Here is a 25,530-nt window from a genome sequence, read left to right as displayed (position 1 = left end):
CAAGGTGGAATACAAGAGACAAAAGAAGAATCGTCTTTGATTAATATCTGTAAACATGATGCTTTCCACTGTAACTAACCATTCCCTACGCCCCATTCCCCCTATCCCTCACCCACCACTCTCCCCTTATAATATATAAACTCAGGAAAAAAAAGAAACGTCCCTTTTTCAGGACCCTGTATTTCAAAGATAATTCGTAAAAATCCAAATAACTTCACAGATCTTAATTGTATGGGGTTTAAACACTGTTTCCCATGCTTGTTCAATTAACCATAAACAATGAATGAACATGCACCTGTGGAACAGTGGTTTAAGATACTAACCGCTTACAGATGGTTGGCAATTAAGGTCACAGTTATGAAAACATAGGACCCTTAAGAGGCCTTTCTACTGACTCTGCAAAACACCAAAACAAAGATGCCCAGGGTACCTGCTCATCTGCATGAACGTGCTACAAGGAGGCATGAGGACAGCAGATGTGGCCAGGGCAATACATTGCAATGTCCGTACTGTGAGACGCCTAAAACAGCGCTACAGGAAGACAGGACGGACAGCTTGATCGTCCTCGCAGTGGGAGACCACGTGTAACAACACCTGCACAGGACCGGTACATCTGAACATCACACCTGCGGGACAGGCACAGGATGGCAACAACAACTGCCCGAGTTACACCAGGAACGCACAATCCCTCCATCAGTGCTCAGACTTTCCACAATAGGCTGAGAGAGGCTGGACTGAGAGCTTGTAGACATCCCTGGCAGCATCACCAGACATCCCCGGCAACAACGTCACCTACGGGAACAAACCCACCATCGCTGGACCAGACAGGACTGGCAAAAGTGCTCTTCACTGATGAGTTGTGGTTTTGTCTCATCAGGGGTGATAGTCGGATTTGCGTTTATCGTTGAAAGAATGAGCATTAAACCAAGGCCTATACTCTGGAGTGGGATATATTTGGAGGTGGAGGGTGCATCATGGTCTGGGGCGGTGTGTCACAGCATCATCGGACTGAACTTGTTGTCATGCAGGCAATATCAGTGCTATGCGTTACAATGAAGACATCCTCCTCCCTCATGTGGTAACCTTCCTGCAGGCTCATCCTGACATGACCCTCCAGCATGACAATGCCACCAGCCATGCTGCTCATTCTGTGCGTGATTTCCTGCAAGACAGGAATGTCAGTGTTCTGCCATGGCCAGCTAAGAGCCTGGATCTCAATCCCATTGAGTACGTCTGGGACCTGTTGGATCAGAGGGTGAGGGCTAGGGCCATTCCCCCAGAAATGTCCGGGAACTTGCAGGTGCCTTGGTGGAAGAGTAGGGTAACATCTCACAGCAAGAACTGGTAAATCTGGTGCAGTCCACAAGGAGGAGATGCACTGCAGTACTTAATGCAGCTGGTGGCCACACCAGATACTGACTGTTACTTTTGACTTTGACCCCCCACCCTTTGTTCAGGGACACATTATTCAATTTCTGTTCGTCACATGTCTGTGGAACTCGTTCAGTTTCTGTCTCAGTTGTTGAATCTTGTTATGTTCATACAAATATTTACACATGTTAATAAGTTTGTTTGAGATAAACACAGTTGACGTTTCTTTTTTTGCTGTGTTTACATGGAAATATTCCCTTTTTCTCTCCGGCGTATACTTTGATGTACAGGTGCATTATTCAAAAAGTGCAGGGTACATGGCACCCATGGAGCATGTTTTGTTTGAGCCAGGGCCGCATCGCATCTCATCATGAAGGAAACCTAGCACTCATGACTGTCAAATAGTTCCTTCCAAACATAATTCCATGTCCGACAACCGTCTCTTTTCCACTCATTGAACTTAGATCAAAGGACAGTTGGATAGAGGACGCTATCCATGTCAATAAAACATAAATATATATTAAAACATTCATAAAGTACAGGCAGTTTGGGCTAATGAAGTCAGAGGCAGTCTCACATGAATGGACAGGCCGTCCTTTCATTTAATCTTAGATCATCCTCAAGTCCTGAGCCGGAATATAGAGGTCACACTGTAGTGGCTCAAACACACAACCCATTTCATCCTCAAAACACTGCTAACTGTTTCAATGATTCATCCTGTATCTTTGGTGGATTCACATCCCATTTTGGTAGGAGTCCATGTTCATGTTCAGTATGTGAGACTTGGCCTTGCTTGTAGGCCGTGTAATGTTGATATGATGGTTGATATTTACAATGCATTTTCACAGCTCCTAAAGGCCTGTCTCTTCGGCCTTCAGTCTGTTCCCCCTACCTGCCACTGTGGCTGCCATTCACTGACATAAAACAAGTTGGCCCAAGAACATGATTTCAACATAAACGGTTGTGTTATGTTCAGAGAAAGACACACACAGACACACATCCAAGCACTTAGCATGCATGCACACATGCACACACACCCACTAACCCTCTAACCAATGGACCGCATGTCCACACACTGTGAGCACTGTGAGGACATGCGGTCTGCTTGTTGGAGGGTAGGTCACACAGACAGCACACACAGAACGTGTGGTACTACATTGATAACACAAGTCCTACAATCCATCTTCAGAATGATTCTATAATAGAGGAATTCCCCAGGGATGTACTCACGCGTGATGACTGTGTCCACGCTCCACAAACATTACCATAACATCCTCCCCTTACAGGGAACAGGCTCTGGACATGGCTTGTGACAGTCCATCCATTCTAAATAGTTATAATTAGAGAGGCTGCAACCTATTCCCAACACAGTGCACTACTTTTGACCAGAACCCTATCGGCCCTGATCAAAACTAGTGCACTACATAGGGTGCCATTTGGGACTCAAGCAATCATTCCAGAGAGACTGCAGGCCCCTAGTGATCCTATGCCCTTGGTTCAGGGAGCCCCTGCATGGGGAGATGATATGTCAAAGGACCAGGCCAATGAGATGACATGCCTTGCAACCTATACAGGCTCAGAGCCAATACAGTACAAACAGATCCCTGTGATCTCTCTGATACCTTGAAAAACCCATAGAGATACACAGTCTTGAATTTGCTTTTCCATCTCAGTAAACAATAATTTCACAGTACTGTATGTATTCAATGGGCACTCTAATAGATCACCCATCTCCCAAGACCAAGTCCCATCTCATGATGGTCTTCTGTACAGTAGCAGAGGTAAATGCCCTCTATTCTACCAGATGGGGTCAGTGCGGCTGACTGAACGCAACTGAAGAAGAGTCAGAGTTGTCTTCCAGCTAGTCACCCTATTGTAGCTCTCAGAGTATACCGTTCACACTGGTCTCAAATTCTATCAAGAACTCAAATATGACACAACTACTTGAGAAAGGTGCCACTCTTCAGTGCACTGGTGGTACTGTTTCCTCTAAACCATCTACCATAACAATTGTCAACAGCATGCCATCCTGCATCCATCTGCTGGCTTGCTGTCACGTTCTGACCATCGTTCGTGTGTGTTTTCCTTGTTTTAGTGTTGGTCAGGACGTGAGCTGGGTGGGCATTCTATGTTGTGTGTCTGGTTTGTCTTTTTCTATGTTTGGCCTGATATGGTTCTCAATCAGAGGCAGGTGTTAGTCATTGTCTCTGATTGGGAACCATATTTATCCTCCTCTCCACCCTCTCCGAGTTGGGCATCTCCGGCGCGGCCCACGCTTGGATTGCGTCCTACCTGACAGGTCGCTCCTACCAGGTGGCGTGGCGAGAATCTGTCTCCTCACCACGCGCTCTCACCACTGGTGTCCCCCAGGGCTCTGTTCTAGGCCCTCTCCTATTCTCGCTATACACCAAGTCACTTGGCTCTGTCATAACCTAACATGGTCTCTCCTATCATTGCTATGCAGACGACACACAATTAATCTTCTCCTTTCCCCCTTCTGATGACCAGGTGGCGAATCGCATCTCTGCATGTCTGGCAGACATATCAGTGTGGATGACGGATCACCACCTCAAGCTGAATCTCGGCAAGACGGAGCTGCTCTTCCTCCCGGGGAAGGACTGCCCGTTCCATGATCTCGCCATCACGGTTGACAACTCCATTGTGTCCTCCTCCCAGAACGCTAAGAACCTTGGCGTGATCCTGGACAACACCCTGTCGTTCTCAACTAACATCAAGGCGGTGTCCCGTTCCTGTAGGTTCATGCTCTACAACATCCGCAGAGTACGACCCTGCCTCACACAGGAAGCGGCGCAGGTCCTAATCCAGGCACTTGTCATCTCCCGTCTGGATTACTGCAACTCGCTGTTGGCTGGGCTCCCTGCCTGTGCCATTAAACCCCTACAACTCATCCAGAACGCCGCAGCCCGTCTGGTGTTCAACCTTCCCAAGTTCTCTCACGTCACCCCGCTCCTCCGCTCTCTCTACTGGCTTCCAGTTGAAGCTCGCATCCGCTACAAGACCATGGTGCTTGCCTATGGAGCTGTGAGGGGAACGGCACCTCAGTACCTCCAGGCTCTGATCAGGCCCTACACCCAAACAAGGGCACTGCGTTCATCCACCTCTGGCCTGCTCGCCTCCCTACCACTGAGGAAGTACAGTTCCCGCTCAGCCCAGTCAAAACTGTTCGCTGCTCTGGCTCCCCAATGGTGGAACAAACTCCCTCACGACGCCAGGACAGCGGAGTCAATCACCACCTTCCGGAGACACCTGAAACCCCACCTCTTTAAGGAATACCTAGGATAGGATAAAGTAATCCTTCTCACCCCCCCCCCCCTAAAAGATTTAGATGCACTATTGTAAAGTGGCTGTTCCACTGGATGTCATAAGGTGAGTGCACCAATTTGTAAGTCGCTCTGGATAAGAGCGTCTGCTAAATGACTTAAATGTAAATGTAAATGTAATGTAAGAGTAGGGGTGTTAAACCCAGTGTTCTGGCTATGTTCTGTCCCTCATACCATCATGGTCACCTGATTATCCCCAGCTTGTAACTATTCCCCAGGTTGTTGCTGTGAATGTGTTCTCAGTCAACTCTCCAGGCTATAAAAAAACAGATCCAGCCCTACCACTCACCTAAATACTGTGCTCACGCACCAATCATTATTCCTTGCATTCATTCATGTGCGTGAGTCATCCCACACACACGTTCCAGTGATTCATTTCACCGCTGACTGGCGTAATGCAACTTGACAAGTTTATTGCTCAATTAATAAACTATGACTCATGCAAACTGCAGATGTTAGAAACAGAGCCTAAAACAGTTGCAATCATCTTTTCACACCATTTCAAGTAAAATCAAGCTTTTTGTTCTCAATAATTGGCTTACTATGAAGATTGATGGATAGGCAGGATAGGCAGTACCGCGCTCTCTCTCTCCCCCACACACTGAAAGCTATTAGTGACTGTGTGATGAGTACAGTATAAGCTATGTAGATAAGAGATCTACCCAGGCAAATCCTGGATAAATACAAATAGGTTAGAATTACTTTACGGTAGTCATTTCGGAAAGTTGTTAAGGGAGACGTTTAATACTACAACCACTTCAACAACTTGTTGGTGTAATAGCACTGATAAATCATGGCCTCCAGTGGCCCATTAAGGGGAGACAGACATTGATTCATGAAATCTGAGATGAGATGTTGATCACTGTTTGATCCGCATACTTTCCCAAAGCTTCCCTCTGTTTAACAGGCACAGATATCAGAGATGGATGGAGCCAGAGAGAGAGAGAGAGAGAGAGAGAGAGAGAGAGAGAGAGATGAGAGAATGAGACAGAAAAGGAGAGAGAGGGAGAGATGAGAGACAGATTAATCTCTTGATATGTGGAAGGGAGTAAACATCCTCTGCTGCAGATAGCAGGATGTCTGGTGGGAAGGAACATCAAATCCATAGGAAAACATGCTCTGAATTTTGTGAATGAAATGACAAAGCCTATAGAATAAACAACCAGGTATACAATTATGGGGAGGAGTTCATAACTTACTGGACATATTACGTTTACACAGCAGCAAGTAATAATACGAGGGGGCCACAGTACATATCCCCATTGAAGTTCTGTTCAATAGTCACCATGGAAACAGAACAACTGCTGCACAACCTCCCCCACCCCACCCACAAGTTTGATATGTCAACGTCTATTGACGCCAGCCATCGCCCTTGATTGCGCTGACTTCAAAACAGCAGTTCTTAGAACAGTTTATTGAAGTGGGCTGAGACGATTGTGTTAAACAAAGTCGATGATTTCTCTCTGCGTTAATAGCTTGTCTATTAGACATCCTCAGTGTTCTTTCTCAGCACTGCAACGACCTTAATCATAAGCCACTATCATCACGTTCCCCTCTTTTCTCTGCTCATAACAATTTGCCACAGTATCTTCCCTTTGTAGGTCAAAAGGGGGCTCATAAAGGCTATGGATAAAAAAGGATATACATTATTCTTTTTACTAAGCTGTTTAATTGCAACCAAGTAGTGGCTAATGTGCATCTTATCCTTCGATATCCCTTCAAAAGCACTCGTGGCTAATTAAAGAACTGTGTGCGTACCCATGATTGCATGCACGTGAGTGTTACTGAACCATCGCTCGCTGGTCCAACTGCCACAAATAGTTAATTGCACACGAGCTAATTTGATCCTTAAAAGAAGAAGGAAATTTCTTATTGCTGTCACGTTCGTCCTAATGATGAGACCAGGGCGCAGCGTGCGTAGAGTTCCACATCATTTTAATAAACTGAAACTCACTGAACAAAACAACAAACAACCAAACGAACGGTGACACTATACAACTAGCGCTGACAGGCAACTAAACATAGACAAGATCCCACAACACAGAATGAGGAAATTGGCTACCTAAATATGATCCCCAATCAGAGACAACGATAAACAGCTGTCTCTGATTGGGAACCATATCAGGCCAACACAGACATACAAAAACTAGAGTAGCCACGGTAGTCACACCCTGACCTAACCAAAATATATAGAAAAACAGAGATATATAAGGTCAGGGCGTGACAATTGCATTAGTTGAAAATGGATTCCATCCAATTAGCAGGCTTATTCAAGGTGAGACAACATCAATACTGCAGCTTCATCAGCGTTTTTGTAAACCTTTATTTAACTAGGCAAATACTGAGCTGTATTGTACGCAAACATTTAAAAAAAAAATTATATTATTTTATACTAATACAATTGTACAAGATTTTGTTTGACAAGTAATACAGGTTTTGTATATCCCCAAAAGCACAAATCAAAATCGACAAAAGAAGTGGTTAATTGGCAACAACATTTTGCAATGGCCATCTCAGTCTCAGAACGTCAAGCCCAATAAAAACTGGTGGTTTGAATTTCAGAAAGAAGTCCCAAAGCGCAGACGAGGGATACCAAGGATCTAGAAGGATTTTTGCGTGGAGAAGGATTGTGTATGGGGGAATGGTCTAAGCTCCCTCCCAATGTGTTCTCCAACTTATACAACATCTCAGTGCAGTTATCTTCGCAAGTTGAGGTATTGAACAATTTTGAAAACATTTTTTTTTTAAAGATATATTACTTGTTAAACCAAATCTCTTTCTCTGAGCAATTGTATTAGTATAAAATATATATTTTTTGGAACATACAATGTAACTTAGTATTTGAATTATTTATTTTATACAGTCATTGTTGCTCATCTTTTCAAGGGTGTCAATCATTTTGGAACCCCACTCTATTTGCATAGTTTATTTGCAAAGCTCTAGTCTCGTCAGAGATGGGCAGTATTTCTGTTACATGTACTGTGTGAAATATGTATTTTAATTTCTTCTGAGTATTTTGCATTTTGTATTACACTCGGCTGAACTACACACAATCTATTTTCGAACAAGATATTTCGAAAGCTGTCATTTGTATTTTCAAAATATTTCTCTATGCCATTTTTATATACAGCTGTTCACATTTTTGTTGTCCTCTTTCACCCTACATTGGTATCAAAAGTCTGATGGCGCTACTGTGTGATGAGAGTTTCTACTAAATGAACGGTGCATTTGGAAAGTATTCAGACCCCTTTCCCTTTTCAACATTTTGTTCCATTACAGCCTTATTCTGAAATGGATTCAATGACCTTTTTCTATCATCCATCTACACACAATACCCCATAATGACAAAAAGCGAAAACAGATTTTTAGAAATGTTTGCAAATGTATAAGTATTCAGACCCTTTGCTATGAGACTTGAAATTGAGCTCAGCTGCATCCTGTGTGATTTGGAAAAGCACACATCTGTCTATGTAAGGTCCCACAGTAGACAGTGCTTGTCTGAGCAAAAACCAAGCCATGAAAGTCAAAGGAATTTCACATAGAGCTCCGAGACAGGATTGCGTCGAGGCACAGATCTGGGGAATGTGACAAAACATTTCTGCAGCATTGTAGATCCCCAAAAGACAGTGGCCTCCATCATTCTCAAATGGAAGAAGTTTGGAACACCCAAGACTCTTCCTAGAGCTGGCCATCTGGCCAAAATAAGCATTAGGAGTAGAGGACTTGGTCAGGGAGGTGAGCAAGAACCCGATGGTTCAAGAGCCCCACTAAACTAGGCCAATGACAGTTCCCAGTGTGCTCTGCAGTTGTTCATTTTCATATATACCTTTACATTTTGGTCATTTAGCAGACAATCTTCTCCAGAGTAACAGTGCATTCAACTTAGGTAGATGAACAACAACATATCCAGTCATAGTAAGTAAGACGTTTCTGTAACGTTACTGAGAATGTTGTTGCTTTCCGGGTGGCTACTTGCAAATGTATTTTTGCATTCTAAAAAATAAAATACATGTATGTTAACTAAATACAATACGTTGCAGAAATATGTTTTATTTGATTTTGATACATTGGTCTTTGGGGTATTTTTTAAGTAGTATATTGTCATTGTAGTTTGTCATTCATGCCCATCCCTGTGTTGTGTTTTCACCTTTCATGTGGAAGTTGAAAAGACAAGGAAGAAATAGCTCTGAAAAATTGTGTGATGGGCAGGGAAGACTATGTTCCCGTTCGTTGTGTGTCATCTCAGAACTTTTGCGTTGTTTTTTTCACAAGAGTGCTCTAAGAGAAGGTGGTGACCTCATGACATGAGAATGACAGTTGAAGAAAGAAACTGTTACATTTTGTTCTGTGTAAACTCTATATCCAACCATATTTCTGACCTTTTCCTCTGAAAGAGACACAAAATAACCTATCCTCTGTGGTGGTTGACAATTTCATGTGAAAATGTATGATGAAGGGTTGAGAAAATATATTTGTCATCCTTTCTCAGTAACCATCTTTGAACAGACTGGGTAAAAGGGAAACAAAGAAATGACCCCCAAAAATCCCATTGAATCCCATTTTAAACACTATCATGGTGAGTGGGAGTTATGGATAATTTCATCTTTGACATGTCTAGATAATGTGCTTGACATGATATGCTCGATGCTCTGACGTTAAAAGCTCTTCACTTTTCATGGGCTTCTGTGTAGCCAACTGTATAGTCGTGGCCAAAAGTTTTGAGAATGACACAAATATTCATTTTCACAAAGTCTGTTACCTCAGTTTGTATGATGGCAATTTGCATATACTCCAGAATGTTATGAAGAGTGATCAGATAAATTGCAATTAATTGCAAAGTCCCTCTTTGCCATGCAAATGAACTGAATCCCCCCAAAACATTTCCACTGCATTTCGGCCCTTCCACAAAATGACCAGCTGACATCATGTCAGGGATTCTCTCGTTAACACATGTGTAAGTGTTGAAGAAGACAAGGCTGGAGATCACTCTGGCATGCTGATTGAGTTTGAATAACAGACTGGAAACTTCAAAAGGAGGGTGGTGCTTGGAATCATTGTTTTTCCTCTGTCATCCATGGTTACCTGCAAGGAAACACGTGCCGCCATCATTGCTTAGCTCAAAAAGGGATTCACAGGCAAGGATATTGCTGCTAGTAAGATTACCCCTAAATTAACAATTTATCGGATCATCAAGAACTTCAAGGAGAGTGGTTCAGTTGTTGTAAAGAAGGCTTCAGGGCACCCAAGAAAGTCCAGCAATTTCCAGGACCCTCTCCTAAAGTTGATCCAGCTGCAGGATCGGGGCACCACCAGTACAGAGCTTGCTCAGGAATGGCAGCAGGCAGGTGTGAGTGCATCTGCATGCACAGTGAGGCGAAGAATTTTGGAGGATGGCTTGGTGTCAAGAAGGGCAGCAAAGAAGCCACTTCTCTCCAGAAAAAAAACATCAGGGACAGACTGATATTCTACAAAAGGAACAGGAATTGGACTGCTGACGACTGGGGTAAAGTCATTTTCTCTGATGAATCCCCTTTCCGATTGTTTGGGGCATCCGGAAAAAAGCTTGTCCGGAGAAATCAAGGTGAGCGCTACCATCAGTCCTGTCTCATGCCAACAGTAAAGCATCCTGAGACCATTCATGTTTGGGGTTGCTTCTCAGCCAAGGGAGTGTGCTCACATTTATGCCTAAGAATACAGTCATGAATAAAGAATGGTACCAACACATCCTCCGAGAGCAACTTCTCCCAACCATCCAGGAACAGTTTGGTGACAAACAATGCCTTTTCCAGCGTGATGGAGCACCTTGCCATAAGGCAAAGGTGATAACTAAGTGGCTCGGGGAACAAAACATTTATATTTTGGGTCCATGGCCAGGAAACTCCCCAGACCTTAGTCCCATTGAGAACTTGTGGTCAATCCTCAAGAGGCGGGTGGACAACCAATAACCCACAAATTCTGACAAAGTCCAAGCATTCATTGTGCAAGAATGGACAACCATCAGTCAGGATGTGGGCCAGAAGTTAATTGACAGCATGCCAGGGCGGATTGCAGAGGTCTTGAAAAAGTAGGGTCAACACTGCAAATATTGACTCTTTGCATCTTCTTCATGTAATTGTCAATAAAAGCCTTTGACACTTATAAAATGCTTGTAATTATACTTCAATATTCCATAGTAACATCTGACAAAAATATCTGAAGACACTGAAGCAGCAAACTTTGTGAAAATGTATATTTGTGTCATTCTCAAAACTTTGGCCACGACTGTACACCTGTCTGAAGGTTTGTGCTACAGGTCAAATTATAATTGCATTACAGGCCAAATGAGCCTCATAAGAAGCTATAAAGACGGGTCTATGAAGTGTGCTCTATAACATGATATCTATTCCACATGCAGTCTCTGATAACTCAGAGACAATCCATCTTCATAGATCTTATCGGATCTGAGCTCCACCAAATCATGGCCTCAAACACATTGTGTTCACACATACAGCACAGAGCAACTGCTCCACATAATGTTTTGATTGGCCTTTGAAGTGAAAGTGGAGGGTGATGGGTGCGAGGTGTGGGGGTGGGAGGGCTAATCCTTATGGAAAAGAGACTGCAATCATCACAGACTACTCCTAGATTGATACTGAGGGTAACTAAGGTGCAACTCTAAGTCCCATCACCATCGTAGACGATTAGACAGATTTGATAAACTGCTCATGCAATAAGATCCCACAGCCTACGGAAATCTCCTGCCCACACCATTGTCATGTAGTCAAGCAAAACACCAGTCTCAACATCAACAGTGAAGAGGAGACTCCAGGAGGCTGGCCTTCTAGGCAGAGTATCAAAGAAAAAGCCATGTCTCAGACTGGCCAATAAAAATAAAAGATTAAAATGTGCAAAAGAACAGACACTGGACAGAGGAACTGGCCTCGGAAGGCCAGCATCCCGGAGTCACCTCTTCACTTGTGACGTTGAGACTGGTGTTTTGCCGGTACTATTTAATGAAGAGTCCAGTTGAGGACTTGTGAGGCGTCTGTTTCTCATACCAGACACTCTGACTTGTTTACATAAGACAACATGTCGCCAATGTTATGTTGAAAGAACACTTGGCTCCTAAGCTTATTGAGTTGCAACTTGCTGATGTGTTTGATAGTAATCACTCGAGTCTGCCACTGTTTTGGGCAAAATTACAAATGGAGACCCTGCTCCCCTTCTCCTACCCCCATCCCTCCTCTGAGGTTTCCTACAAATGACAATATTCAATATTAAAAATTCAAAACACATTTGCGAGCATCTTGTGTCCCACCGCAATCTACTTTGTAACATGATTCCCTATGAAAGACTGCCAGACAGACACATACTGTACTCGGGTAATAGGTAGTCTTAATGAGCTGCAGGACATCAGTAGTGAGCGTAGTAGCAGCTGACTCGATACTGCAGTGCACCTCTAGTTTCCATGCAAAAAAAATGTACTTGAGAAATACTGCACCAGACACCTTAGCTAGATGTCAAATTGAACGACCAAGACCTCCTCGGCAAAAACGTTGATGTTAATGACAGACTTCATGATTTATCCAAATTAATTCGGACTATTTTGAAGGAAAATGGTTGCTACCATGACTCAATAGGGACAAACAACAATAACTGCCAGGGTACGATATAGTGAACGTAACACACCCACACCGAACCATACCTCCAAGACCCACACCTTATTTTTCTTAATGAGCAGCAGAAAAACACATGCAAAATTATTGCTTTCAGCCCTCACGTTTTGAAAGCTTTGTGTTATTATCGGTGATTGGGACTACAAACTGCACATGGACTTCTACTGGGAACACATTCTTGCTCAGTTGCCTTGCTGTTGGCCACTGACGCTGTGGACTGACCAATATGACCAATATGACTGTTGTTGCCTATGTACAGTATTCCACCAGTGCCTATTCAGTGAAGGGGAAACTCAGAATGATTCAACTTCCGATTTAACATGATAGACCAGTAAAAATGTTCCGACACCATATTCCCCGCCCACATAGAAAACTGTCCTTAGACGACTGGAGGAGGGCCTCACCAGTGAGATTGGTGGACAGCAGGAGCAGTGTATCACAGGTCAGGTCAGCCGTTGTCCCGGAGATCACCACTGCCCAGATGGTCAACACCTGAAAAGGAAAAGAGAAATAAATAAAGAGAAAACAAGTCTAGTCAGTCTGTTTCTGGAACTGGGGTAAAACACATTTATCTAAAAGACAGATGACATAAATTCAGTACTGATGTGAACTTCACTGTCGACTTGAGACGAGGGAAACATAGGCGGACACTATGTCTAGTATCTAGCATTAGTCAGCCTACCTCCCACACGAAAAGGCAGAAAATATCCCCAAGTTCCCAATAGTGCATTTCTATGCTGTTCACTGAATAAAAAAAATGATGCTAATGTATCAAATTCATTGACTATCAGACATACTCCTAGTCTCAGCATCGTAAAATACTGCATTCATTTTACATGTTGCTTTTATGCACATATTTTACATTTGTGGCATGAATTGTTCGTTATTTATATACATTACTTCACTATAGGGTTCCGTGATGTACAGTATAACGAACAACCTGCAGAGTTAAAACCTTCAGGACTTTCCATTGAACCTGAAGTACAAGCATTCATGTCAATTATGCATGCATATTGCACTAGCTTGTCATGTAGGCTGTAAAGAATATATTCACATGCACCCTTTCCCTTCTGAGTACCCTGGCCCTCACGAGTGGTGCAGTGGTCTACGGCACTGCATCTCAGTGCTAGAGGCATCACTACAGACCCTGGTTCGATTCCAGGTTCTATCACAACCAGCTGTGATTGGGAACCCCATAGGGCGGCGCACAATTGGCTCAGCGTCGTTAGGATTTGGCCGGAGTAGGCTGTCATTGTAAATTAGAATTTGTTTAGTTCCTTAGTTAAATAAAGATTCAATCAAAATGTACAGAGCTAGAGAAACATATGCCGTAGATACATAAATATCTCTATAGGCCAGGAATCATCAACTAGATTCAGCCGCAGGCCAATTTGTTCTTGAGCGAACGTTCAGGATGCCGGAAGATGATCACACATCATTTGTAAGACTGCAAATTGTACGCAAGATGCCCAAACGTATATAATAGTTGACAAAAAAAATGATGAAATGTCCCATGGAAGAATGGCGACGTGTCCCTTTACTAGAGTTCCAGACACTTGCCAAGGTGCATTGAAGCTGTTCTGGTTGGTGGTGGCCCAAAGTTCTATTAAGACACATTATGTTGGTGATTCTTTTATTTTGGAAGTTACCGTTATCTCTACTATGAGTGGGAATACTTAGGAAACGGATTTCCAAAATTAAAATCACTTAGAGCTGATTTGCTGTCCAACAATTAAATTGTAGTTATTTATTTTTTAAGTTGGGGGTGGGGGCAAATAAAATCGCCTGCGAGCCAAATTGTTGGCGGAATAAAAGTGTTGGGGAAAATACATGTTATCCACCTGTTGCAAGGATGGCTAAATGAAACCCATGCAGGCCGTATTTCATAAACTCAAACCGCCCATTCTTTCCGTGGTCGGTCTCACGTGAAGAGCCTCTAGCGCCAATGCCCACACACCCAGACAGGGAAGAGGAGAAGAGGCGGCGGCCTGCTAATCTAAGACCCTGCTCCCCTCCTCCTACCCCCATCCCTCCTCTTGAGGTTTCCTACAAATGACACTAAATTGATTTGTGACCTACATTTCGTAATATGTTGAAATTGGAATGCAATAATCCATGAAGAGAGGAAGCAAGAATATAAAATAAAAAACACACACAGGGGCCTGGTCTGCCTTAGAGCCAGTACACTCAAAATAGCCTTGACTGCTTGAGAACATTAATGGGGTTTTATGTAACCTCATCTGCTTGCTTGTCTGCTTAGCTTGTGTCCTTGTTGATGAAAGGAGAATTCAGAGCGTGTCACAAGGAGCTGCGCTTGAAACATTACTTATCCTCTCAGGGAGCTCTACTTATATGCTCTGTCTCTTAATAACGGTGATTCATTATCACAACAAAATGGTGCTCTGTGTCAGTAGCATGTTCTGGCATAACCTTCAGCTTACAAACAGGATGAGCAAGACGTGGAAATGTAGTTCCACTGAATGCATTCTTCCGTAGTAATAAACTGGCAGAATATTTGATCAATCAATCTTTACAAAAACGGTGTTAGCCTTGATAATGCAATCACACGTTCATTAAAGTACTTCTTGACTGACATTCACATAATTACCATGTTTGGCAACATCTTAGCCGTGGTTCTACAGTAATGCACTCTAATGCCGCATAATGACCACACATCATCACTGCAGCTGGCCAATACACTACAACATTAATTCATTCCATTCACTCAACTAATTCAGACACTGCCATGTGGTGTGAAGCTGATGCACAGCAGGTATCTTTCACACATGAGGAATATCTTACCAAGCATAACACTTCTGTGCTAAGTAATTCCAAATGTATAATCCATTTGAATAAGTACATGGTTGGTAAAAACAAAGAAAATGAAGGGTGACAGAATGGTGGGGAATTTGTAGTCGTTGTTGTCCCTAAATCCCAAGTCATTGTAGTACCTATATATTCCTAGTCCCTAGAGAGAGAGAGGTAAATCTGGGTTGGCAAGGAGATACTGTATATCTAGGGGTCATGGGGAGGTTGGTATGGAGACATATCCAGGGGTCATTGACTCATTATGCCCATGTAGTATTCTATACAACTTAATCCTTCTCCTAAGCAAAGTGGATAGGAGTGAGTTTGTTTGAGAGTGTGCGTGTGTTTAAAAATGTATATTTTTAAAGTGAAGTTGGCAGTTTAAATGTGAAATACTTATCAGCTGGCTTCTGATTAAAAGGTCATAATAAAATCTGCACATCTCAATTTGGGTGGAGTGAAATGGGAAGTCTCCACTCTTAATATCAAAAGCCTGAGAAAAGAACCTGTCCCATGGGGGATTTTTGCTAAATCAGAAACAGATCTGTGAATCACTCTCAAACCATAATTTGAAATAATGTCTGAGCTAATGAATCCCAATCCACAAGGAGCAAAGAAGCTTATGTCACTCACAAACTGCACCTCTAGCAAGTAGATCTCAAGGCACATATCATGCACGCATGCAAGCACGAACAAGGGGTTAGAATAGGTGCAGGGAACAGAACTGAAAGCCGGAACAGAAAGTGATCCAAGGAACAGAAAGTGATCCAAGGAACAGAAACGGAAACGGGAACGAATTTGATCCATATTGTTCTGGAATAGAACTGTTATTTTAAAAGCATAGGAACATTCCAGGCATTTTTTCAGGCATTTTTCTAGTACCACATAAAAACGCAACAAAGCGCCTATGCAAAGCCCTCACTCTGTCATCCAGATATGTATTCCAGTGTCTTCCTCCAAGCTGAAAATCTTTGCCAGTGTTTGTGTGTGTTCAGGCTACCTGCCCCTCCCCCTCCGAAGTACAGGCTACTGTTCTGACATTACAAGCATGATTCAGGAAATATATTTTAAACTAGTTATCACGTTTCACGTTGGATTCATTAACTACAAAAAGATAAGACTTGTTTTTAATTCTGGTGCCACTCTGCACACACAAGCTTGTTAGCTCGCTCAAAGGACATTCCAAGTTCCTCTATGGAAGCCGCTCCTCCGAGGTATAATTCTGTGGTTCTAATTCAGAGAATCCATGTCATAACAAGATGTCCAGTGCTTCAAGCCTCCTTCTCAACCTTCTCTCGCTCTCTTCCCACCCACAAAATTTCAGACACATCTTGCGCCATAGGCTACACATCTGTCCATCATGCATGTAAAAAACTTGCTTGCCTGCTCTGTCCGCACTGATTGGGAAAGTCATTTAATGGGCTAAATGTAAAAAACCTGTGGTTTTGTTGTTGTTGCTAGAACCGGTTAAGAACTTTATTTTGCTGGTCGGAACAGTGGAACAGGACAGAAATCATTTTGGTTCCAAACTCTGGAACGAACGCACACCCCCCACTCAACACACACTCACGCACACACTCACACACTCACACACTCCCCCAACAAACGTCTGAGTTACACATAGCCCAGAGTGAGTGCTTCAGTGCAAAGTGTAGAGGAGAGGAAGGAAAACACAGGAAGCCAGCCTTCTGCCCTCAGTCAGTTATTCAAAAGAGCAGAACAGAGGAGTAGGCATGGGGGAGTTTAACTCATAACCTAAAGGTGGTTTGTCCAGCAGAGACATATGTGGTCACCTCTGACTTCTTGTGATTCGCACTGTCTGCACACTATGGGAAAATGGAGCCTATATGCCAACCATGGGTAAAGATATCACAAAAGGAACTGTCACACACTACATGCTGAGAAGTTTTTTTTTTAATGTAGTTACCGAGCTTTGAACATTATGTATTTCTTAAATATGCATACATTTCTTAAAGTTTGGTGAGAGTGTGGTTGTCTTATGGTTATTTTGCATATATCCTTTCCACAACTTTCTGGTAATGGTGCAGGATAGACGCTTGGCTTTGTCAACCTTCTCAGCATTTAAGTAACTTGACAAAAAAACGTTTTTCTTGGTATTTCATTTCTTTAACAGAACGTTTCCTAAAAGTTCAAACATGGTTACATTTCATTTCAATTTTGGTAATGTTTAAGGAATGTAAAACCATGAACGTTCTCAAATAGTTCAGAGAATGTTAAGAACCAATGTTCTACTATAGGAATGTCAGTACTTCAGCATAATGTTTCCTTCAGGTTTCCTCATGGTTCTATGGAAAGTAAAGTTTTCAAATTGCTCCGAGAACGTTAAGAAAACAACAACATAAAAACGACAAGAGAACGCTCAAAGAATGTTGTTTAAAAAAAAAAAGTACATTCCGTTCTTAGCATCAACAAAACATTCTCTATCCTTTATCTTGATAAGTGTGTTCAGATGTATTGGTCTTAATGAGTGCTTGCTTCCTTTTAAATGGGGTCTGTTTCAATAGACTAAAATGAAGAGCTTTGTATGCGTAAAAAAACATGGCGTGCTAGCTCCATCCTGGTGGCGCAGTGGACTAATTCCATGTACAGGTATAGAGAATAGGATATTATAGTTTTGAATCTCACTGATGCCTAGTCACAATAAAAAAATCCAAAATGTCCAAATAACCTAGAATTTCCTTTCTAAGAGCGTTAATAAAACCTCCCATGAAAATGTCCAAGGAACCAGAGTAAAACATTCTCAGAACCTCCCTGCAACCTAAAAAGAAACATTTCCAGAACAGGCTAAATGTAATTTTGTTTCACTGTTTTTTTTTACTGTTATTTTTTTTATTTCTTTACTTATCTTTTGTTAACCTAATACCCATTTTTTACTTAAAAATTGCACTGTTGGTTAGAGCCTTAAGTAAGCATTTCTCTGTTGTATTCGGCGCACATGACAAATAACATTTGATTTGACTTTGTTCACTTCTGTTCTCAGAACATTTTAAAAACGTTAAGTTTTAACCAGTCAGGAAACATTCTGTATGGCTCCGTTCCCACAACTTCCAAGGAACCAAATGTGCTAGCAGGGATAGCTTTCTCACAGGCTTTGGAAAGTCTGCGTGAGATACCATTGCTTGTATTTGTCTCCCTCGTGAAGGACTGTTTTACCGAGTGTACCAATTTTGCTCCTTGATCAACCGTAAGGCAAACTTGGGTTTGAACTGACCCTGACTAAGTTACAGTACTGTTGCACATCCTCATTTAGGAAAGTTTTATTGGAGTGTTCTATTAGCCACAATCACAGGGTGTGCCCTGTCCCGTCCTGTCCTGCCCTGTCCCGTCATGTCCCGTCCTGCCCTCTCCCGTCATGTCTCGTCCTGTCCCATCCTGTCCTGCCCTCTCCCGTCCTGTCCCGTCCTGTCCTGCCCTGTCCTGCCCTGTCCTGCCCTCTCCCGTCCTGTCCTGCCCTGTCCAGCCCTGTCCTGTCCGGCCCTGTCTGACTTTTCCGCAGATTTCCTATTGCAAATGGGGTGAAACAAGTGAGGGTCTGTTCAAGTTTGAAAATACTTTGCGTGAATACTGAATACTGTGGTTTAGTTGCCAGAGCATCTAACAGAGAAGGTCAAATCAACTTAGACAAAGCAATACAAAATAGTACTAGAACAATAGAATGCATTTTTAGGAGCAATTGTATTGGCAGCAGAGCAGTGTTCATTTTATGAGCAAATCCCCCGACAGTTTAGCCTAAAATTGTAAACAATGAAGAATACATGGTAATTCAAACAGGCCACCATAGCCCTGCTCCCAATCCGCAGTTGCCAAAAGGGTTGCAACTGAATCTAATTCTGACTGTCCATAGTCAGTGCATGTGATAAACTATTCTTCCTGGTTCCACTTTAAACAAACTACAACTTTTGTCTAAATGAAGCCTTTATAAACCCAGAATAACACATACATTCATGCCTCAGAAAACATTCATTATCAATAATCTTCAAAAATGAAAATGTATGTGTCAAAATGCAATTGCTAAAATGAAAGTGGTCAACAGGGAAATTGCTCCTGATCTTCCATCGAGTTCCTTTTGACTGTGAATGAAAGTGGATTGTATTGGTGCCGGGAGGACTACCTGACTATCTGTCTAATGGAGTTCACCAGATAGCACTGGCCCAACTGGCTTTACAACTGATACACTGGCTGGCAGCAGGCCTTCAATCAAGGCAGAGTGACTGCCACAATGTTGTTTTTCATTCTTTCCATTCCTGTTTTCCATTCTTGGGCAGAATCGATCATAGCCAGTATTGTATCTTCATTTGTATATAACGGAAGATTTGAGCTCCGGCTTCCTTTAGAGCTCAGGGCATGGCACTCATAACCATTCAGCAATGCACCTGTGTGGTGAGTGAAGCTAGGTTCGTGCCCAGGTCACAGCCTATTAATCAGCCTATCAGGACATGAAAGAACACCCGGAGAGGCAATCTTCACTCCTTTATCCACCACCGATCCCCTTAAAGTGTCTGACATCACTTTGTGGCTTTATCAAAACTTTTCAAGGTCCCACACAATACAGGTTTCTACAAATATACTACTTGACCACACACTATAGTGAGTGAATAGAGATACAGGTTTTGAAAAAAAATAAAGTGATTCAGTCTTCGCAGAGTATCAAAACCCTAAGCTGCCTGAACGACCGCTGGGGTAGAGAAGTCGAGTGCCTGAACTCCCTCCCTCTCTCCACTGTGCTGCACCACGGAAACCCACGACTCTCTCCCAGGCTTCTCAGCATGATTCCTGGCTCTCCTACTTCCCGGAAACGTTTGATGGTAAATTCTGAAAACAATGTGACAACGCTGGAAGACAACTGCATTTTGAACCATGTTTGGACACTGGTTTCAGGGGAGAGATTATTGGACTAAGTCAAGACAAATAATATGACTTTATCCCAACTACCTTGGTGTGTGATTCACATAGGTCCTCCTTATATACTAACAAGGCATTAACATGTGGTATTGACATTGCGCTACATAAAATGGCATTGGCATTACACCACCATGATGCATCTAATGTTTATACTATCCAAAGTTTCAGACAGGGTTCTACATGCCTTGCCAGAAGCCTTTCCATGCGAGTTGAATGGCACCTCGTAAAATCCTCCTCAATTAGATAATGCGTGTGTGTGTGTGTGTGTGTGTGTGTGTGTGTGTGTGTGTGTGTGTGTGTGTGTGTGTGTGTGTGTGTGTGTGTGTGTGTGTGTGTGTGTGTGTGTGTGTGTGTGTGTGTGTGTGTGTGTGTGTGTGTGTGTGTGTGTATTGGAGAGAGTTACTGTGTGTGTGTGTGTATGTCTGCGTGTGTGCCCATGTATGTGTGTGTCTGTTTCTGCGTGTGTCTGTGGTCACTGACTAAACCACACACAGAGTGTTGTCTGAGTACACCAGTTTTAGCAGCAGCAGCCGTCTGTAAAATTGATAATCCACGTCGAACAATAGGTACCAGGCACCAACAACATGTAATATATATGCTGGGCTCTTACAAATGGCAATGCCGTCCTTACACTCTCAATTCTCATCCCCATCCACCATTATTGGCCCAACTCCATCTGCGTAACAAGAGGCTTGACAGGCACACAGACACAGACATGGAGCATGCAGTGGGAATGGGTTCACCGCATCCGACTACAGTCAACAAAACAACCATCAGAGTTATGATACGTTTGGCAGGTTGGTTCTGAGAACAAATAGAATTGGATGATACAAATAGAGTGGAGATGATCCCTGCTTTGGAACGACTGATATCCAGGGATTGTTGTTCTTCCACTAACCCCTGAGCCCCCAAACACGAGTGAGCATCACCCCCTGTCATGATCCCCTTAACCCTCAGGTTCGAGGAAGCCTGAAATTATTCTGAGAAATAACTATTTTTCTTGTGGAATGTAAGAGGTTGGTTGGTTTCAACAAACCCCTCCCCCCAGAGGCAAGAGTCAGCTCCGTGTGTGCCTGTGAGGGCCAAAATGCTACAGAGGCCAAGAGAAAGCGGAGTGGATGTTGGAGAGATATTCATGTATTAACATTGTATAAGCACTCTAAACCACTAAATGGATATTATGTGTAGTAAAGTGTCTTAAACCTCTTGGAACTCTAGGGGCAGTATTGTCATTTTTGGAGAAAAAAACGTTCCCGTTTTAAACAGGATATTTTGTCAGGAAAAGATGCTAGAATATGAATATAATTGAAAACACTCTAACGTTTCCAAAACTATAAAGATATTGTCTGTGAGTATAACAGAACTGATGTTGCAAGCGAAAGCCTGAGAAAAATTCAATCCTGAAGTGCCCCAGATTTTGAAAGTACTGCCTTCCAATGACTCCCTATATGGCTGTGAATGTACCATCAACGAGCTTACGCTTTCTAAGTATTCCCCAAGGTGTCTACAGCATTGTAGTTTTACGCATTTCTGTTGAAGAATAGCCATATGGGGGCACATTGCGTAAGTGGTCACATGGTGGCTCCGAAAGAGATTCTCGCGTAAAGTACAGAGGTAGCCATTACTCCAATCGGTCCTAGAGAAAAAGGAATTGTCCCGACATGGATATATTATCAAAAAGATATTAGAAAAACACCTTGAGGATGGATTCTAAGCAACGTTTGCCATGTTTCTGTCGATATTATGGAGCTAATTTGGAAAAAAAATTGGTGTTGTGGTGACCACAATTCCCGGGCGATTTCTCAGCCAAACCTGAAGAACAAACGGAGCTGTTTCGCCTACAAAAATAATATTTTGGGAAAAAATGAACTTTGGCTATCTACCTGGGAGTCTCATGAGTGAAAACATCCGAAGTTCATCAAAGGTAAACGATTTCATTTGATTGCTTTTCTGATTGCCGTGACAATGTTGCCTGCTGCTAGCAAGGCATAATGCTATGCTAGGCTATTATAAACTTACACAAATGCTTGTCTAGCGTTGACTGTAATGCATATTTTGAAAATCTGAGATGACAGGGTGATTAACAAAAGGCTAAGCTGTGTCTCAAAATATTTCATTTGTGATTTTCATGAATAGGGATATTTTCTAGAGATATTTATGTCCGCTGCGTTATGCTAATTAGTTTCAGGCGATGATTACGCTCCCGCATGCGGGTTTGGGAGTCGCTAGAGGTTTTTAATACATCACAAACAACTAATCCTCCACCATGCTGTGTGATATAATGACAAAAACTACAAATACCACAAGCATCATCCAAATACCAGATCTTCTGTTATTTTCACCCAATTGGTCAGGCAGAAAATTTAAAGAGCATTTGATTGGATGACCCAGTCTGGAAAAACAATGGAGTATGTCCTGAACTGCACACAACCCACAATCTTTCCATTGCTCTTTTCTGTCCGTCCTAGTGCCAGGATTTAGCTTGACAACTGAATTAAGGGTGGAATTTAAAATGCTAGGTGAAGTTAGTAACAAGTGAAAAACAATTATTTTTAACATTGAAATCAACTTTACACATGGGAAGATTATGTTACCAAGGGCAATGTGTGTATTGCTTTATAAAGAGTGACGGGTGCTTGCTACATGAAATGCTTGTTCTGCAGCTAATGAGAGCCAAACAAACACATAAACACGCATAAACACACAAACACATGCTCAAGCACACACACACACACTTTAAAAAAAATCAACGCTCACAAGTGATGTCCCAGCCTCTCGCATTGAAGACACAGTATATAATGTGATTGAACTCCCTCACGCTAAGCGGCACATTACTCCTTTAAACTTCAAATGGATGGGGTTCATGGCTCTTAATCCCCCCCCTGCCATAATGAATGGGTTTAAGAGCATTGCTGGCTGCTGTAGTAGTGCTCCCTCTTTCTCTCTCCTTTTTATGTGTGTGGCATTAGTGATGCGTGAGAGATACAACCCACGCAAAGTGCGCATGGCATGAGTCGAAAAGCACGTCTCCATTAGCTCACTCTCCAATGACACGAGACAATGTAATGCAACATCAATTAACTTCTTCTATAATATAGCTGTCCTCATGTAATCTATTTGAATAATTTATTGATGGGAGATATACACTGAGTATACAAAACATTAAGAACACATGCTCTTTCCATGATATAGACTGACCAGGTGAATCCAGGTGAAATCTACGATCCCTTATTGATGTCACTTGTTAAATCCACTGCAATCAGTGTAGATGAAGGGGAGGAGACAGTTTAAAGAATGATTTTTAAGCCTTGATACAATTGAGACATGGATTGTGTGTGTGTGCCATTCAGAGGGAGAATGGGCAAGACAAAAGATTTAAGTGCCTTTGACCGGGGTATGGTAGTAGGTGCCATGGGCACCGGTTTGTGTTGAGAACTGCAATTCTGCAGTTATTTTTTACGCTCAACAGTTTCCCGTGTGTATCAAGAATGGTCCACCACCCAAAGGACATCTAGCCAACTTGACACAACTGTGGGAAGCATTGGAGTCAACATGGGCCAGCATCCCTGTGGAAGGCTTTCGACACTTTGTAGAGTCCATGCCCCGATGAATTGAGGCTGTTCCGAGGGCAAAAAGCAAATTCAATATTAGGAAGGCGTTCTCAATGTTTTCTAGTATCAGTATACTGCGTTGGTGTTCGTGGTTGTATTCACTTGTGACATGCCCATTTCTGATCCTCCTCTTCAAGAGGTACAAGAGCGACCATTTCTTCAGCAGTATCACAGAAACCTTATTAGTGTGGCACTACACAGTAGTTGTGGCATTAAGTTAATATTGCCGGAGACTCAATTTAATTATATTGACATTAATTAATGTGCTATATGACCCACAGCTATGAATACTTTAAATTGCTTCTACCACATTAAGCCTGATTAAAAGGTGACATTTTTTTAAATGAGCAAATACTGCATCGTTTAGTCATGGTCAAAACCAAATCTGATGCCCCGTGTTGTTCTATATATGCCTCTCTATTGTCCATTGCTCAGAACGTATCTGTCAAAAGCAGTATTGGCATTGTACTGTAGTAATTTGGTAGGTCTTTGTCCTTCATCTCATCCAAATACACAGTATACTTCATGCCCTAACAGTAATTATAAAACTGCTGGTTTGAGGTCAGGCACATCAAAGGAAATGTGTTAATCAGTTTTTCTACTACAGATGGAGCTTTTGCCTCTTTCCAATATAAATGTAACCTATGAATAATTAGACTGCATTTGTTTGGGTAATTAAAATGTATAACCAACAACAACTCAAGCCTCATGCATTGAGAATGTACTCCATTTCCATCTGATAGCTAACAAGAAAGCAGCTTTGAAATACAAACAGAACTACTTCCCTTCCCTATTAGAAGTCATTCGCAATTGTTATACACAGAGCTGAGCTCCCAGACCCGGTTTGAACCATACTACCATATGGTGAAATAGTTCAGTGCTCAGAAGCAGACCAAATCAAAGATGTTTGCCTTCTTTGCATCATTAACCAAAACAAATCAAAATTCAAAAAGACATGAAAATAGAGGGGCCAAATGCTAGTTGTTGATAGGTCCTTGGTGATGGCAAAGGCTACTAGTCTTGCGGGTCAGACTTCCAGCTTACCTAACTACTCTGCAGTAATAGTTTACTCACTGCTTTGATGTTTGTCAGAGAGCCGGTGACAGCAGAGAGTCTGACATCATACAAACCCCTATCATGTCTGATCATATGTGACAAATTGTACTGCCCTGTCACAGTTGAATTGCTACTGATGTGTATGCTATTAAGGGGGAGCTGGATAGCAGCTCCAATGGCAGACTCCATTATATTGAGATTTAAGTGTCAGTCCGCCAGTACGCATGCTTGCTACAATTAGGCTAGCATGGCAGATAAGCCTGACAAACAGACCCTTAGACACGTCAATGCATCAGGGCCAAGTGACACCATGTTGAATTATAGGCGGTGCCTGAGAGATCTAATTAATGGGCCATCCTACATGATTTTCTATCTTGCTTCGTGCTTCAAAACAACTGGGACAGCATTGGGAAACAAGTGGAACCTTTCACCAATGCAAGGTTCTACGTGGAACCCCTTTACCACTAAAAGGTTCTAAGTACAATATGTTTCACCACCAAAGGGTTCTACCTGGAACCAAAAAGTGTTCTCCTATAGGGACAAAAAATGATCTTATTTTCTTAGAGTTTAGGCAAGGGGGATAAATGGAGTCTGTGATGTCTGTGATGCATGACAAACACATATTTCTTTAGACTTTGATTACACTCAGTGGGTTTTAGGATGAAAGGGGAATTTAACTTTTGATCAACTGTATCATACTCTAAACCAGTGCAAGGCCTTTCTCATAAGAACCTCAGGGCTTACATGGGTCAGTGTTTCACGCAT

The 25,530-nt window shown here is 42.4% G+C and overlaps 1 protein-coding gene across 1 annotated transcript in view; it reads right to left on the bottom strand.

Annotated features, from left to right (window-relative positions):
• crhr1 (corticotropin releasing hormone receptor 1) overlaps positions 1-25,530 on the bottom strand; it is a 169,810-nt gene that overhangs the window by 119,166 nt on the left and 25,114 nt on the right. Inside the window, exon 2 of the mRNA XM_035770873.2 lies at positions 12,772-12,859. Within this exon, the coding sequence (XP_035626766.1) occupies positions 12,772-12,859 (88 nt within the window). The remainder of the gene's footprint in view (positions 1-12,771; positions 12,860-25,530) is intronic.

The sequence above is a fragment of the Oncorhynchus keta genome, chromosome 5 (genome assembly GCF_023373465.1).
Source record: "Oncorhynchus keta strain PuntledgeMale-10-30-2019 chromosome 5, Oket_V2, whole genome shotgun sequence".
Taxonomy (NCBI): domain Eukaryota; kingdom Metazoa; phylum Chordata; class Actinopteri; order Salmoniformes; family Salmonidae; genus Oncorhynchus; species Oncorhynchus keta.
This window is presented reverse-complemented; position numbering and strand designations above follow the sequence as displayed.